The following is a 16,951-nucleotide window of genomic DNA, read 5'->3' as shown; positions in this document are numbered from 1 at the left end:
TTATGTCCTTTGACATTATTTGTATATAGCTCTGCCATGGGTTGCTTCTGTTCTCTCTGGTTTAGGCTTTTGAGGATAGTGTTTTATCTTACCTCCTAGAGAGGGTAGGACTTATGGGATGGCACATGGGAAGTTTCAGGGTTTGGGCAATATTATTTTTCTTTATTTGGATTGTAGTAACATGGGTATTGATTTCTGCTATTACTTGTTTTAGTTCTTTTATATCTAACTTTCTATAAGTAATTTTCTTTCACAGTAAGAAAAGGAGCTCTGTTTCCCCAGAACCCTGCCCCACTAGGGAAGGAGAGAGAGACAGGCTGGGAGTATGGATCGACCTGTCAACACTGATGTTCAGCAGGGAAGCAATTACAGAAGCTAGATTTTCCACCTGCTGCATCCCACAATGACTTTGGGTCCATATTTGCAGAGGGTTACAGAATAGGAAAGCTATCAGGGGAGGGGTTAGGGGATATGGAGAGCTGGTGGTGGGAATTGTGTGGAGTTGTACCCCACTTACCCTATGTTTTTTTTCAGTGTTTCCTTTTTGTAAATAAAAAAAAGAAAAGAAAAGATGGTTAAGTGTAACAGAATAGAGAATTTCAGAAAGTGACCCATATGTGTGTATTTATTATATGATTAATGAAGTACTTGAAAGCATTGGGGATGAAAAGTATCAAGGTATGAGATAATTTAATTTTCCAAGGAAAAAAATTGGATCCTTAACCCATTCCACGAATAAAATGTATTCCAGATCTAAAAATAAAAATGAAACTAAATATTATAACATCTAAAGCTGACCTTTTATAAAGATCCAAATATAGAAATGAAGTGTGACATGAAAGCATAATATTGAGGTCTAGAATAAACAGAATATATGCAGAAATCAAAAAGATAGATGTTGATGAGTTTAATTATGTAGAAATTACAAACTTCTGTGTATTAAAGGATATAATAAGCTTCAGTTTAAAAGTAGAATGGGAATGATACGTACAACATTTAAATACTCTTATTTTCCATAATATACAACAATCTAAAATTGAAAGGTTTGATTAAACTTATTTATTTATGTGTTTATTTATTCAACATTTAAAAATATTTTATCAGAGGATTAATGGTTTATAGTAAGTACAGTTGGTACATTGTAAAATTTTTTCAGTTTTCTGCAAAACACACCTCCAGCCTAGGTTTTTTTAAAAATTTTTATTTATTAAGCTGTTATCCATTATATTACTATATCACTATTATTAAAGTAATTCATCAGTGTATATATTAAGTACCAATTTAATTAAAAGTAAGTAAAAATTCAAGTGAATAAGTAGTATACACAGTGAAAGAAGAGTGTAGAGTCATCATGGAAGATACTTGATCTGCTATGTCCATGACCCAGATTCAAGCCTGGCCACCAGTGTACTGGTGGAAGCATCAGTGCTGTGGTGTCTTTACCCCATTATGTCTGATAAAGTCGGCCCGCAGCAATAAAGTCCTCATGAAAACAAAACAAACAAAAAATAATGTTAATATCTAACATAACCAGATTATATTTTCAGCTTTACAGGAAGTGAAAATTTAAAATAGAGTGATAGTATTTGGTATTTGTGAGATTCTATGGAAATGAATTTTTTGTTGGGAATTTAATTTGATGCAGCCTCTAGAGAGGACAGTTTTACTCAACAATTGAGTTAAATCTTTATAATTCTGTCTAAAATTAATGCCCTATATAATATAAATCATATATTATAATACATATATTATGTATGTAAAAGTTCCTTATATCACACATATATATAGCTTTAGAAAAAATAGAATTGTTCATTCCTCAAAGAATGGTGAAATAAACTAGTTATATCCATGGTACAGAATATTCTTGCTTTTTACTACAGTGTGGAATTGTGAAAACTCATTCTAATTATTTTTACTGTAATAATTGCTACTAAGTTATGTACAAAATACAAAATGCTGAAGTTATGTGTATGTAGATAATTGTGTATGTATTTAAGTGCATAAAACACCTAGAATCTCATGAAATTATTAACATGGATTATCAGTTAAACTTTCTTTTTAAAAAACTTAGTTTTTAAAAAATATTTATTGGGTAGAAATAGAGAAATTGAGAGAGAAGGGATATATATATATATGGAGAGAGAGACAGACAGATAGAGAGACAGTGGCACTGGGTTAAGTGCACATAGTACAAAGTACACATAGTACAAAGCGTAAGGACCTGAGCAAGGATCCTGGTTCAAACCCCCAGTACCCCAACTGCAGGGGTATTGCATCATGATTGATGAAGCAGGTCTGCAGGTGTCTTTCTTTCCCCCTCTCTGTCTTACCTCCTCTCTCAATTTCTCTCTATCTTATCCAATAAAATGGAAAAAAAATGACCACTGGGAGTAGTAGAATTGTAGTGCTGGTACTGAGCCCCAGTGATAACCCAAGAGGCAGAGAAGGAGAGAGAGGGGGAGGGGGAGAGGGAGAAGGAAAAAGAAAAGAGAGATACACATATCTGCAGTACTGCTTCACTGCTCTGGAGCTTTCCACTGCGGGTAGGGACTGGGGGCTTGAACCCAGGTCCTTATGCATTGTAACATGTGTGCTCAACTGGATGTACTACCACCAGGCTCATAGTGCTTTCCCTCCCTCCATCCCTCCCTTCCTGCCTCATAATGCTCTTTCCTTCCTCCCTCCCTCCATTCATTCCTTCCTTCCTTTTTATTGCCACCAGAGTTATCATGGGGCATGGTGCCAGCACTGCAAATCCACTGCTCCTGTTGGCCATTTTTTTCTCCCTCTCTTTCCCTCCTCTCCTCTCCCCCCTCCTCCCCTCCTCTTTCTTCCTTTCTGTTTTCATTAGATAGGACAGAAAGTAATTGAGAGAGAGAAAAACAGACACCTTCAGACTTGCTTCACCACTAGAAGCTTCCCACCTGCTTGCGGGACAGCTCAAACCCAGGTCCTTGTTCTTGGTAAGGCCTGTGCTTAACCAGATGTGCTACTGTCAGGCCCATGCTTTTCTCTTTTGTAATATTAGAGAATATAATATTAATATCTGTCATCAGAGGATAAAGCATTTTAGTTGATGATTGGGGAAGAACACTTTTTCTTAAAAGTTTCATTCAAAATGTTTTTATTTTAATTTTTTTTTATTTTGTTATGCCTTCATTTAGAATTTTTTTTTTTATTTAAGAAAGGTTAATTAACAAAACCATAGGATAGGAGGGGTACAATTCCACACAATTCCCACCACCCAATCTCCATATCCCTCCCCCTCCCCTGATAGCTTTCCCACTCTCTATCCCTCTGGGAGCATGGACCCAGGGTCATTGTGGGTTGCAGAAGGTAGAAGGTCTGGCTTCTCTAATTGCTTCCCTGCTGAACATGAGCATTGACTGGTTGGTCCATACTCCTAGTCTGCCTCTCTCTTTCCCTAGTAGGGTGGGTCTCTGGGGAAGCGGAGCTACAGGACACATTGGTGGGGTCTTCAGTCTAGGGAAGCCTGGCCGGCATCCTGTTGACATCTGGAACCTGGTGACTGAAAAAGAGAGTTAACATACGAAGCCAAACAAATGGTTGAGCAATCATGGACCCAAAGCTTGGAATAGTGGAGAGGAAGTGTTAGGGGGGTACTCACTGCAAACTCTAGTGTACTTCTGCTTTCAGGTATATATTTTGCAGTAGTTTATGGATACGTGTGAATATATGCTCTCTCTCACAGAAACTGGTGTATATCTAGGTTTTGGGACTTTGTTAGAAAGTGAACCACCTGAGATGGAATTAGAGTATACTATGAAAGGAAAGGTCTCACCCGAGTAATGAAGTTGAAGGGTTGTCATTCCACACGTGAAGTCTCTGGACACAGTCTGAAGTGAAGCATGTTGAGGTGGCAATCGTTGTGTTGGTTAGGTTGTGATCAGCAGATGCAATATTATTTGATATGGATTGGGAGAGGCATATGGGAAAGTGGGCCCTATCCAATGGTTCCTGGCCTGGGGGAAGTAGAGGCTCTATAGTGGAGATGTGAGGTTCCTGCTGTCTTAGGGTTCAAAAAGACAATCGATAATTAATGTTATCATCACATTAATTGGTAATTGGGTTAACTTTGAAAAGTCCTTTTGTTAGGGTTTGCTGTACAGTATCCAGTATCTTGTATATAACTGTGCTATTGGTTGCTTCTGATCTACTTGGTCTAGCCTTTTGAGAGAGTCTGCATATCAGTTACACAGCCTATATATTAAAAAGATTCAGTTTGTGTTTTGAAAAACTTCGAGACATCCAATTAATTTTCCCCCTCTCGTATTAATTAACTAGTGATTTATATGACTGTATTTTACTAGGAGTGTACATAAACACCATTCCCACCACCAAAAGACTGTGACCCATCCCTCCCACCCACTCCCACCCCCCACTGGCCCAGGAAGCTGTATGTCTACCCCTCACCACAGGGTTTTTACTTTGGTGCCCTACTTACAATTTGGTCAGGTCCTGCTTTTAGTTTCCCTTTCAGATCTTCTTCCTCAACTTCTGTTGATGAGTGGCATCATCCCATACTCATCTTTATCTTTCTGACTTAGCTCACTGAACATAATTCCTTCTAGCTCTGTCCAAGATGAGTCAGAGAAGGTGGGTTCATTGTTCTTGATAGCTGCATAGTATTCCATTGTGTATATATACCACAGCTTTCTCAGCCACTCATCTGTTGTTGGGCACCTGGGGTGCTTCCAGGTTTTAGCTATTATGAATTGTGCTGCTGTGAACATAGGAGTACACACCTCTTTTTGGTTGGGTGTTACGGAGTCCTTGGGGTATAACTCCAGGAGAGGAATTACTGGATCATATGGAAGGTCCATGTCTAGCCTTCTGAGAGTTTTCCAGACTGCTCTCCACAGAGGCTGTACCAATTTACATTCCCACCAGCAATGTAAAAGGGTTCCTCTGTCCCCACAACCTCTCCAGCATTTGTTGCTGCTGTCCTTTTTGATGTATGCCATTCTTACAGTAGTGAGGTGGTATCTTAGTGTTGTCTTAATTTGCATTTCTCTGACATTCAGTGACCTAGAGCAGTTTTTCATATGTTTGTTAGCCTTTTGGATCTCCTTTGAGGTGAATGTTTTGTTCATATCCTCTGCCCATTTTTGGATGGGGTCATTTGCTTTTTTGGTGCTAAGTTTGCTGAGCTCTTTATATATTTTGGTGATGAGTTTCTTGTCTGATGTATGGCATGTGAAGATCTTCTCCCATTCTGTGAGGGGTCTCTCTGTTTGTTTAATAGTTTCTTTGGATGTGCAGAAGCTTTTCAATATGATGTAGTCCCATTGGTTTGTTTCTGCTTTAGTCTTCCTTGCAATTGGGTTTGATGCATCAAAGATGTCCTTGAGGTGTAGGTGGGAAACTGTTTTACCAATGTTTTCCTCTAAGTATTTGATTGTTTCTGGTCTGACATCTAGGTCTTTGATCCATTTGGAGTTGATTTTTGTTTCTGGTGAGATAAAGTGGTTCGATTTCATTCTTCTGCATGTTACAACCCAGTTTTCCCAGCACCATTTATTGAAGAGAGCCTCCGTTTTCCATTTAATCCTTTGGGCCCCCTTATCAAAGATTAGATGCCCATAGGTGTTGGGATTTATTTCTGGGCTTTCAATTCTGTTCCACTGGTCTGTGTGCCTATTTTTGTTCCAGTACCGTGCTGTTTTGATGATGATGGCTTTATAATATAGTTTAAGGTCTGGGAGTGTGATGCCTCCATTTCTGTTTCTTTTCCTCAAGATGGTTTTGGCAATTCTAGGTGTTTTCAGGTTCCAGATAAATGATTGTAGTGTTTGTTCTATTCTCTTAAAGAAGCTTGGTGGAACTTTGATGGGTATTGCATTAAATTTGTATATGGCTCTGGGGAGAATATTCATTTTGATGATATTTGTTCTTCCAATCCATGAGCATGGGATATCTTTCCATTTCTTGGTATCAGTTTCTATTTCCTTGAGTAGCGACTCATAGTTTTCAGCATACAAGTCTTTCACTTCTTTGGTCAACTTTATTCCTAGGTATTTGATTGATTTTGCTGAAACAGTAAATGGGAGTGATTTCTGGATGTCTTCTTCTTCAGATTTAGTGTTTGCATAAAGAAATGCCACTGATTTTTGTACACTGATTTTATAGCCTGATACCTTGCTATATTGCCTAATAACTTCCAGTAATTTTCTACTGGATTCTTTAGGTCTTTCTATGTATACTATCATTTCATCTGCAAATAGTGAGAGCTTGACTTCTTCCCTTCCGATCTGTATTCCTTTGATTCCGTTCTCTTGCCTGATTGCTATGGCAAGAACTTCCAGTACTATGTTGAAGAGTAATGGTGACAGTGGACATCCCTGTCTAGTCCCCGATCTGAGGGGGAATGCTTTCAGCTTCTGTCCATTGAGTATGATGTTGGCTGTAGGTTTGCTATATATAGACTCCACTATCTTGAGGACTTTCCCATCTATTCCCATTTTTTGTAGAGTTTTGAGCATGAATGGGTGTTGAATTTTGTCAAAGTCTTTCTCTGCATCTATTGAGATAATCGTGGTTTTTGGCTTTGTTTTTATTGATGTGGTTATGATATTGATTGACTTACGGATGTTGAACAAGCCTTGCATTCCTGGGATGAATCCCACTTGGTCGTGGTGAACAATCATTTTGATATGTTGTATCCGGTTGGCCAAGATCTTGTTTAATATTTTGGCATCTATGTTCATCAGAGATATTGGTCTATAGTTTTCCTTTTTTGTTCTGTCCCTATCAGCTTTTGGTATCAGGGGGATGTTGGCTTCATAGAAGGTGGAAGGGAGTATTCCTGTTTCTTCAATCTTATGGAAAAGCTTAAGAGGTATGGGTACTAACTGTTTCCTGAAAGTTTTGTAGAATTCATTTGTGAAGCCATCTGGTCCAGGACTTTTGTTGTTGGGGAGGTTCTTAATAACGGTTTCAATTTCTTTGACTGTGATTGGTGCATTTAGATTTTGTAGTTCTTCTTGGTTCAGTTTTGGAAGAGCATATGCTTCTAGGAATTGTTCCATTTCTTCCAGATTCTCTAGCTTGGTGGCATATAGTTCTTTATAGAAGTTTCGCAGGATTCTCTGGATTTCTGTGGTGCAGTTGTGATATCTCCTCCATCGTTTACAATTCTATTAATTTGAGTCTTCTCTCTTTTTTGTTTGGTGAGTCTGGCTAGGGGTTTGTCAATTTTGTTTAATCTTTCAAAGAACCAACATTTGGCTTCATTGATCTTTTCTATGGTTCTTTTATTTTCGATGTTGATTTCTGCTCTAACTTTAGTGATTTCTGTCCTTCTGGATGCTTTAGGGTTCCTTTGTTCCTCTTCCTCTAAGTCCTTGAGGTGTGCAGTAAGGCCGTTCATTTGAGCTTCTTCTTGGTGTTTAATATGTGATTGTATGGCTATAAGTTTCCCTCTCAGTACTGCTTTAGCTGTGTCCCAAATATTTTGATAGGTTGTGTCTTCATTTTCATTAGTTTCCAGGAACATTTGAATTTCCTGCTTGAGTGAATCTCTGACCCAGTGGTTCTTAAGGAGTATGTTGTTTAGTTTCCAAATTCTGTGACTTTTAATAATTTTCTGTTTGTTGTTAAATGTTAGTTTTACTCCACTGTGGTCTGAGAAGATACTTGGGATGATTTCCATGTTCTTGAATTTATTGATGCTGTCTTTGTGGCCTAACATGTAGTCTGTCCTTGAGTATGTGTTATGTGGATTTGAAAAGAAGGTATATTCCAGTTTTTTTGGGTGAAGGACTCTGAAAATGTCCAATAGGTTAGTCTGTCAACCTCTTCATTCAATTCTCTTGTATCTTTGTTGGTTCTCTGCTTTGTTGATCTAAGTGTGAGAGTGGTGTATTGAAGTCTCCCACTATTGTTGTATTATTATTGATGTATTTTTGAAATTCAGTAAGTGCTTGACATATTTTGATGGTCCCTCATTGGGTGCATAGATGTTAATAATTGTTAAGTCATCTTGGCTGATTGATCCTCTAATCATTATGTAATGTCCTTGCCTATCTTTTATTACTTTATTTAATTTAAAATCTATCGTGTCTTAGATGAGAATGGCTGTTCCTGCCCTTTTTTGTGGTCCGTTAACCTGTATGATAGTTTTCCATCCTTTTACTTTAAGTCTGTGTATCTTGTTGTGACAGATGGGATTCTTGCAAGCAGCATATGGTTGGATTATGTTTTCTGATCCATCCCCCAACTCTGTGCCTTTTGATGGGTGAATTTAAGCCATTGACATTTATTGTTATTAGGGATTTAATGTATTGTAGTGCCATTGTTCAAAAAAAATTTTTTTTTGTTTGCTCTAATATATTGCCAGTATTACAGTGATGTTCTTGTTTATAAGAGGTCTTTTAGATCCTCTTTCAGGGCCGGTTTGGTGATGGTTTCCTCCTTTAACTGTTGTTTGTCTAAGAAGGTTAGATCCCTCCATCTAGTTTGAATGAAAGTCTAGCAGGATATATTATCCTTGGTTGAAACCCTTTTTCATTCAGGGCTCGATAGATATCTTGCCATTCTCTTCTGGCTTTTAGAGTTTGAGTGGAGAAGTCTGCAGATAATCTTATGGGTTTTCCCTTGTATGTGACTTTTTGTTTCTCTCTTGCAGCCTTTAGGATCCTTTCTTTATCCTTACTTCTTCTCATTGTGACTATGATGTGTCTTGGTGTCTTCAGGTCTGGGTTGATTATGTTTGGTACTTTCTGGGCCTCTTGAATCTTGATGTCCTTTCTGTTATTCATGTCTGGGAAGTTTTCTTCTATTATTTCCTCTAGAATGTTTGCTTCCCCCTCCTCTCTTTCTTCCTCTGGCAGGCCAATTATGCGAATGTTACTTCTTTTGCGATCATCCCATATGTCTCTGTTGTTGTTTTCAGTGTCTCTCAATCTCTTTTTAAGCTCTTTCACCTCTTTCTTCGTTTTCTCTAACTCATCCTCTGTCTGACTAATTCTGTTTTCTGCTTCTGTTAGTCTGCTTTCCCTTGCCTCAGCTTCTTTCTTCATTACAGCTATTTCAGCTTTCAGTTCTCTAATTGCCTAAAGATAATCAGTATTTTCCTTGGGGGTCTCAACTGTTGTTTCCCTAATACTGCCATTCCTTTCCTCCAATGTTGTTTTCATTTCTGTTATTAATAAGTTTATTATTGCTTGCATACTTTTCTTATCTATGGTTACTTCTGGCTGATTTGTAGTTTCTTCTGGGCTCTTGTCTTTATTCATTGGAGTAGCAGTTTTATTTGTTTTTGATCTACCCATTTTTTTGATTTATGTTTTTCTTTTTTTATGCTCTGTTGTTCCTCAGCTGTTGTGTCTTGAGTACAAGCAACACTGTATTAAATACCTTTATGACAATTGCACTCACCAACCTCAGGAATTACAGTAGCAACTGCAGCAAATATTAAGCAGTTTCATCACTACCAGTTCGCCAAACAATTTCTCCAGTTCGTGAAAAAATAGTAACCAAATCCCAGTGAAGAAGAAAGAGAAAAGAAAGAAGGGATAGCAAGAATAGACAGTTATGCAAATCTACTATCCACTGTATATTCTAGCGGTAACAAGAGCGGAAAGGGAAGTAGAGCAGAGATACACACATAGAGAGTCCACTCTGAGTCAGATTTCTTCCCCCAAATAATTCACAAATTCAGAAAGGCAAAGAAGAAGGAAGGAAGAAGTATATGACAAGATAAAAAAAGAAAAAGAAAAAAAAGAAAAAAGAGACAAGTGAGAGAAAAGGGAAAAGATAAGAAAAAGAGCAGTAATTAAAGAGCAGTGAAAGGAATGGTTTTTTTTTTTGATTATTTTTAATTTAATTTAATTTTTTTAATTAGCTAGGAGGAGGAGGGAGGGGAAAGTCTGTAGAGGAGGTAGGAGTAAGGAGACAAGTTCCTCCCACAATAGATAAGATGCCCACTACCCTAGCAATGAAAGATGCCCTAAGAGTTAATTCTGATCAACCTAAAGGGGTGAAGATATATGCCTTTATAAAATATTAATAATAAAATAAATCTGGGTTAAAAAAAAAACAAACCCTGTCCCAGATTACCTCAAACCTCGTGATCAGAGGCAGCTGATTGTTAAGAATCAGAAAAAAAAAAATCCTCAGGACTAGACAAGGATAGCTGAAATAGACAGTTATGCAAATCTACTACCCATTGTATATTCTAGGGTTGGCTAAAGGAGGAAGGGAAGTTGAGCAGAGACACTCGCAGTGAAAGTCCACACTGAGTCAGAATTCTTCCCCAAAATAATTCCCAAATGTGTGTCAGTGAATTCAAAAAAGCACACTGTTTGGTGGTGTGGGGGCTGAGGCCTGTGGCTTTGGAAGCTGCAGGATTAAGGAAGAAAGGATGACAAGAATGAGAAAAAGAAAAAAAAGAGAGAGAGAGAGAAAAAGAAAAAGATAAGAAAAAGAACAGTCATAAAAGAGCGGTGAAAGGAAAGAGTTATTTATTTATTTATTTATTTTGAATGATTTAACTAGCTATGCAGGGTGAGGTGGGGGGGGTTGGCTACTTAGAAAGAAAAAAGGCCAGAGGTTTCAGAAGGGTATAGACTTAGAAGGAATGATATTCCCTGTTGGGACAGGAATTTGGTAAAGACAGAAGCTCAGCAGGGGAGCCTGCTAGGAGCTGGTCCCCAGGGATTGGTTATAGGGGGTCAGGGGGAGGAGGTGTGCTGAATAAATAAACGGAAAAAAATTTTTTCCCCTTTTTTTCTACTGTATTTCTTAACCCAAATTAAGTTATAGTCACTTCCTTGGTGTCACCGCTAGGACCCCTTATTGACTGGTCTATTAAAGGCAGAAAATCCTACCGTTTCCTGAAGATGTGGTCAAGAGCTCAAGCCACTAGCAGCTTCTCAGTCTGCCATCTTCCGGCAACCCCCCTCAAAATGTTTTTAACAAGCATTATACTACTTTTTTTAAAATTTAGGAGTAATATATTTTGAAAGAGAGTATATTGGTATTGACTTTGCCATTTTCTTATTAAATTTCCATAAAGTTGGATTTTTTTAAATGGGTTCCTTAAAATCCTTATCTAATTTTTAGATTTACTTTTTGTCCAGGCCCACCAAAGTCCAGTGAAGAAAGTGAATCCTGGAGAAGAAAGGAGGAAAATGTTTGAGGTATCAAGACATTTGTCTGCTTATTTTAAAGCTTTGAAAAAAATAATTATAAAAGAAAGAAACAAACTTACAATGTAAAACCTCCAAACAATTCCTCCTTATTTCTTTGAAAAGAGACTGTTACCCTCTTTCTTTCTTTTTTAACTTTCATTAGCATGTCTCTACCATTGGTCTACTAACTTTCCTGATAAAATTAGAAAGTAGAAATTATTACTGATAAAATTTTCTTTTTTAATTTAAGGAAGCAAAAAAAAGGGGAAGGTTGGAACTTACTGAAAAAGAAAAGAAACAAAAGGATCAGGTATTTTCTTTCACTTTTTTCCCTTTCTTTGCCAAGTTGTAGATAATTTAAAAGATCTAAAAATTTTGTTTTTAAAATTGTTACAGATTAGTTTAATGAAGGCTGAAGGGATGAGAAGACTAGAAAAGGAACGGGTAAGAAGGTGCCACATTTGTCTATGAAACTTTTCCATGTACTCCCCACATACTTTTTTTTTTTAAGTAATACACTGATTTTCAGTGTGTTATAAATGAAATTTTATTTATTTGTCTATTATTTTTATTTGTGATAAATATATTTTATATTAATGGCTTGAAATAGTGTTTTGTTTGTTTGTTTCTCCCCAAAGTTGGAGAGAATAAATAGGGCCAGAGAACAAGGATGGAGAAATGTACTAAGTGCTGGTGGAAGTGGTGAAGTAAAGGTAGGCATTTGAAACTGATGTAGTTTTTAATACTTCTATTTTTTCCTCCTCCAGTTTACCTTCATCTTTAAATATGTAACTCTCTTTTTTGTTTGCTTTTTTTTTTTTTTTACTTAGAACTTTTTAGCATCTATTTAGAATTCTTCATTTTCCTCTGTAGATTTGTTACATAACATGTGTGGATAACTAATACTGTTAAAAATTACTTTAAAATTGTGTTGTAAAGACTATAATAGTACAGTTCTTCCAGAAAAATATTTTAAATGTCAAATACAGTCAATATCTCTGCCAAAATTCTTTAGTTTCATGCTGCCTTCAAGATTAAGTTTTCAGAAGACCTTAATTAATCTGGCCCCTTATGATTTCTCTAGGCTTATCTCCATCCACTGCTTACCACATACTGTATGCTGAATAAAACAACATACTTGTAGCTTTCCTTACTGTGTATGGTCTGCTGAGTCTCTTTGCTCTTATGTTTCTTTTTATTTGATAGTATCCTGTCCTTTCTCCTATTCTCACTTCTAACCTTTTATCTAGGTAGATAATGAATTACGTAAATAACCACTTACCTAAACATTTCTTTTCCATAGGCTCTCACTATATAACTGCATACAAGTTGTTTAACTTTAGGGAGTTTTCATTTCTTGATTTTTTTTTTTTTTTCTTAACAGTGTTCAAAGCTTGGATAGAAAGGATGCCTATGTTAATTGCCTTTTCCTTTCTTTGTTCTGCTACTCTGAATTTTTTATTTTATCTTTTTTCTCGAGGTATCCTTTATATACCTTGTTTGTTTCTGTTCCCCAAAAGTTATGATTTGAATAAAAGTTCAGTTTGTTTGTTTTGTATAAACATGTATCTTTTGCCCACCATTACTTTTTTTTTTAATTAAAAAAAAATATTTTTCCTTTTGTTGCCCTTGTTGTTTTATTATTGTAGTTATTATTGTTGTTACTGATGTTGTCATTATTGGATAGGACAGAGATAAATGGAGAGAGGTGGGGAAGACAGAGAATGGGAGAGAAAGATAGACACCTGCAGACCTTCTTCACCACTTGTGAAGCGACTCCCCTGCAGGTGGGCTGCCCTCCATTTCTTGATTTGTTTTTATTTCTTTTGAGAAGCATAAGTTTTTCATATTATTGAACATAAATAGTAAACAAGCAAGCAACTTTTTATCATTATTCCTATTAATACAAATTTGTCTTTAAAAAATTATACTTTACTATTTTTGTACTGCATTATACTTTATTAATAAGTAGAATTTATTGCTTCCTGAATGATAAAGAATGACATAGAATTTGTCCCATTCTAAAATGACTAACTTCCTATCTGATTGAAAAATAAATTTAACAGCGTGTAGACACACAGGTCTTGTTAGGCACTTTATATAAAGTTCATGGTCAATATTGAGATTTTGATTATTTTTTTTCTCCCTTTATCTCCTTTATCTTTTCTTCTCCCTTTTTTTTACAATAAAATTTCTCTTTCTCTGTGCTGTTTGAAATTCTGTTTAATCTTATAATTCATTTGTATCAATGATGTTTTATACCAAATACTTTTTCAACTGTATTAGACAATATATTCGATACATTTTTATTTTATTTTATTTTATTTTATAATGCATTCTCTCAAAATTAAGATAATTTATTTTCTGTGACTTAAAGCAAATTTTATGTTAGCTTTTATACTTAATTTCCATAGGGTTTGAGATATTTATTTTTAATAATTTATTGATTTATTTTTGGATAGAGACAGACACTGAGGACGGAGAGGTAGTGAGAGATACACTGCAGCACTCTTTCGCCAATCATGAAGTTGAGAGTGGGGGGCTTGAACCAAGATCTTTGTGCATATAATGTGTGTGCTGTACCAAATGTGCCACCACCCAGCCCCTGATTTCAGATTTTTAACTTCATAGATAATTTGATTTCTGAATAGTTATCAGGAATGTAGAACCTTAGTAAATTTAGGAATAAAATTGTCATTCCTCTGTATGAAGATAAAGCAAAACTTAAAATTTAAGAGTATTATTTCAAATCAAAACTTACTATGTATCTTAATGAGAGTTATTTAAAATTATTCACAGTATAAATAACCAACTGGAATATATTTGTTCAATTCATTTCTTATTATTCCCTTAGTATGTATAGTTTTGGAAAAATTATCAGTACTCCATATGGAAAGTTTGATCATATATTGATCACAATATATAAGAAGCATATCATGTTTTGAAAATATATTAAAGTACTGTTCAGTAGTAAAAACAGGACCATGAGTGTATCTCAAAATCAGTGAAAGAAGTCAGACATGAATATATATTATAGGAACAATAGAAAAAGCAGCAGGTAGATGGTTGGTGATATGAGGAAAGGGATTGATTACAATGGAATAAGAGAGTACTTTGGAGTGAACTATAATTATTTTTATTGTAGGAGTGACTATATGAGTGTATATGCTTGTCAGAATTCATCAACCTATGTATATAATTGGTAAATAAGGGGATTTTTAAAAGAGACTGTCCAAGCCCTGGGACTGGCACAATCGATAAAGTATTGGACTTTCAAGCATGAGGTCCCAAATTCAATCCTCAGTATTACATTCATCAGAGTGATGCTCTGGTTTTCTCTTTTTCCTCATAAACCATGTAAAAGAAGATACTGTATGAAAATATATTGTATCTATGTATCAACAGCTATACTGTAAACTTAATCCTTCCATAAGTTATTAAAAATCATTTCAGATTTCTGTTGATAGTACAGTATTTGATACATTATTTTAAGCAAAGGCATCTTCAGAGATGTTTATATGCTTCTGTCTTAATAAACATTTATAACACTCAAATTAAAATTCAAGATAGTAATAACACTGGAACAAATTCAAAAGAATAACTAGTCTTAATAAAGATTTGATTGCCTTTTACCAGAATTAAGACTGACTCTTGACACAAGATGCACATTTTTTTAAAAACATTTTTTATATTTATTTATTCCCTTTTGTTGCCCTTGTTTTTTTTATTGTTGTGGTGATTATTGTTGTTATTGATCTCGTTGTTGTTGGATAGGACAGAGAGAAATGGAGAGAGGAGGGGAAGATAGAGAGGGGAAGAAAGATAGACACCTGCAGACCTGCTTCACTGCCTGTGGAGCGACTCCCCTGCAGGTGGGGAGCCAGGGTCTTGAACCAGGATCCCTATGCTGGTCCTTGCGCTTTGTGCCACATGCACTTAACCCACTGCGCTACTGCCCGACTCCCAAGATGCACATTTTAAAGATATATCAGGTTCTTTTTGATGGAGTTTCTTGTCTAATTAGTTATCTTCCTAACTTGTTGCTACTTTTGTTTTTTGCTGTTCAAATATTTGATAAGTTATCTATAATTACCTGAGCTGATTTCTTTATAATACTTTGCTTTTGAGGCAAACTTAATTTACAAGACTACACATATTTTAGAAGTACAGTTTCCTACCTCTTCAAAATGTATTATCACAGTGCACCTGTCACTGAAACACCAATATCCTTCCACCAATGTCCACCGAACTTCATCCAGACTGGATGGCAGTTTCTATATACTTTGGTTATTAGCCTTTTATCTGATATATGTTGTATAAAGTTCTCCAGTTCTGAAGAGTGTCTTTCTGTTTTGGCCATGGTTTTCTTTGCTGGGCAGAAGTTTTTCAATTTGATGTAATCTTTTTGGCTTATTTTTGGTTTTATTTTCCTTGCTGTTGGATTTAAATTTTCTACCTACACTACCTACACTCTTTGTTACATTGCTTTTAAGATTAAGTTTAACATTATCTTTCTCCAGGGCTTTTCTTTCTTTCTTTTTTGTTTTAAGGAATTTTTACATTGGATCTTTTTGTGTGTGTGTTGTGAATTTACTTAGTACTTAATACTTTAGAGTGTATGTGTTATCATTCACTTAACCACAGGTGTGAAGTATTCTCTAGTTTTGTTTTTTGTTTCCTAACTTGTTTATAAAATGCTCAAAGATAGGCTTAATGGTTCACTTCTTAATAGTCATCTCTATTGAATATATTTAATGATGTTTATGTCTTCACTGTTTGAATTGAAGAATTTGGGGGTATATTAAATGTCATATGCAAAATTTCTGCTAAATATAATTTTGATTATTTAAAAACATAATTTTTCTAACAAGCTGTACATAATTTCATTTAGTAGAATGGAATTTCATATAGTATATCCTAGAAGCCTTTTTATTGGGGGATCAATGGTTTATAGTACATACAGTTGCTGGTACATGTATAAAATTTCTCCATTTTCTGCAAAACACTCTCACCCCCAGTCTAGGTCCTTCTCCACCATCAAGCACAAGGACCTTAATCCTGACCCCAACCCCACCAGAGTCCTTTACTTTGGTGCAGTATATGAAATCTAGTCCAAGATCTACTTTGTATTTCCCCTTTTCTGTACTTATTTCTCAACTTCTGTCCATAGATGACATCATCCCATATTAATCCTCTTTGTGGCTTATCTCACTTCACATGAACCAGCGCTGTGCTCAGTTCAGGCTGATGCCATGGGTTAAACCTCAGACCTCAGAGCCTAAGGCATGAAAGTCCTTTTGTATAACTACTCTTCTCTCTTCCCTGTATTAGACACTTATTTTAACATTTGTTAAATTCAGATTTTTTTCATATATACTTGAGTTTTGTGCCATTTATATTTTCATTTATCACTACTACTTTTAAATTATTTTTCTCTCATTTTATTTTGTGAGTTTTTTAAAAATAATTTGTGAAGTATTTATTCATTATTGGATAGAAACAGTGAGAAGGGAGTCGGGCGGTAGCACAGCAGGTTAAGCACAGGTGGCGCAAAGTGCAAGGACCTGCATAAGGATCCTGGTTGGAGCCCTCCGGCTTCCCACCTGCAGGGGAGTCGCTTCACAAGTGGTGAAGTAGATCTGCAGGTGTCTATCTTTCTCTCCCCTTCTCTGTCTTCCTCTCCTCTCTCCATTTCTCTCTGTCCTATCCAACAATGACGACATCAACAACAACAATAACAACGACAACAATAAAAAACAAGGACAACAAAAGGGAATAAATAAATAAATAAATATAAA

At 35.8% G+C, this 16,951-nt stretch overlaps 1 protein-coding gene across 3 annotated transcripts in view; it reads left to right on the top strand.

The window, feature by feature from the left end:
• NEK1 (NIMA related kinase 1) overlaps positions 1 to 16,951 on the top strand; it is a 127,232-nt gene that overhangs the window by 43,259 nt on the left and 67,022 nt on the right. For 2 of the 3 annotated variants that reach the window (XM_060184295.1, XM_060184308.1), the window contains exons 12-15: positions 11,103 to 11,162; positions 11,404 to 11,463; positions 11,550 to 11,597; positions 11,792 to 11,866. In XM_060184295.1, coding sequence (XP_060040278.1) covers positions 11,103 to 11,162; positions 11,404 to 11,463; positions 11,550 to 11,597; positions 11,792 to 11,866 — 243 coding nt within the window. The remainder of the gene's footprint in view (positions 1 to 11,102; positions 11,163 to 11,403; positions 11,464 to 11,549; positions 11,598 to 11,791; positions 11,867 to 16,951) is intronic. The other variant, XM_060184303.1, reaches the window with a different exon arrangement.

Source organism: Erinaceus europaeus, chromosome 2, assembly GCF_950295315.1.
Source record: "Erinaceus europaeus chromosome 2, mEriEur2.1, whole genome shotgun sequence".
Taxonomy (NCBI): domain Eukaryota; kingdom Metazoa; phylum Chordata; class Mammalia; order Eulipotyphla; family Erinaceidae; genus Erinaceus; species Erinaceus europaeus.
This window is presented reverse-complemented; position numbering and strand designations above follow the sequence as displayed.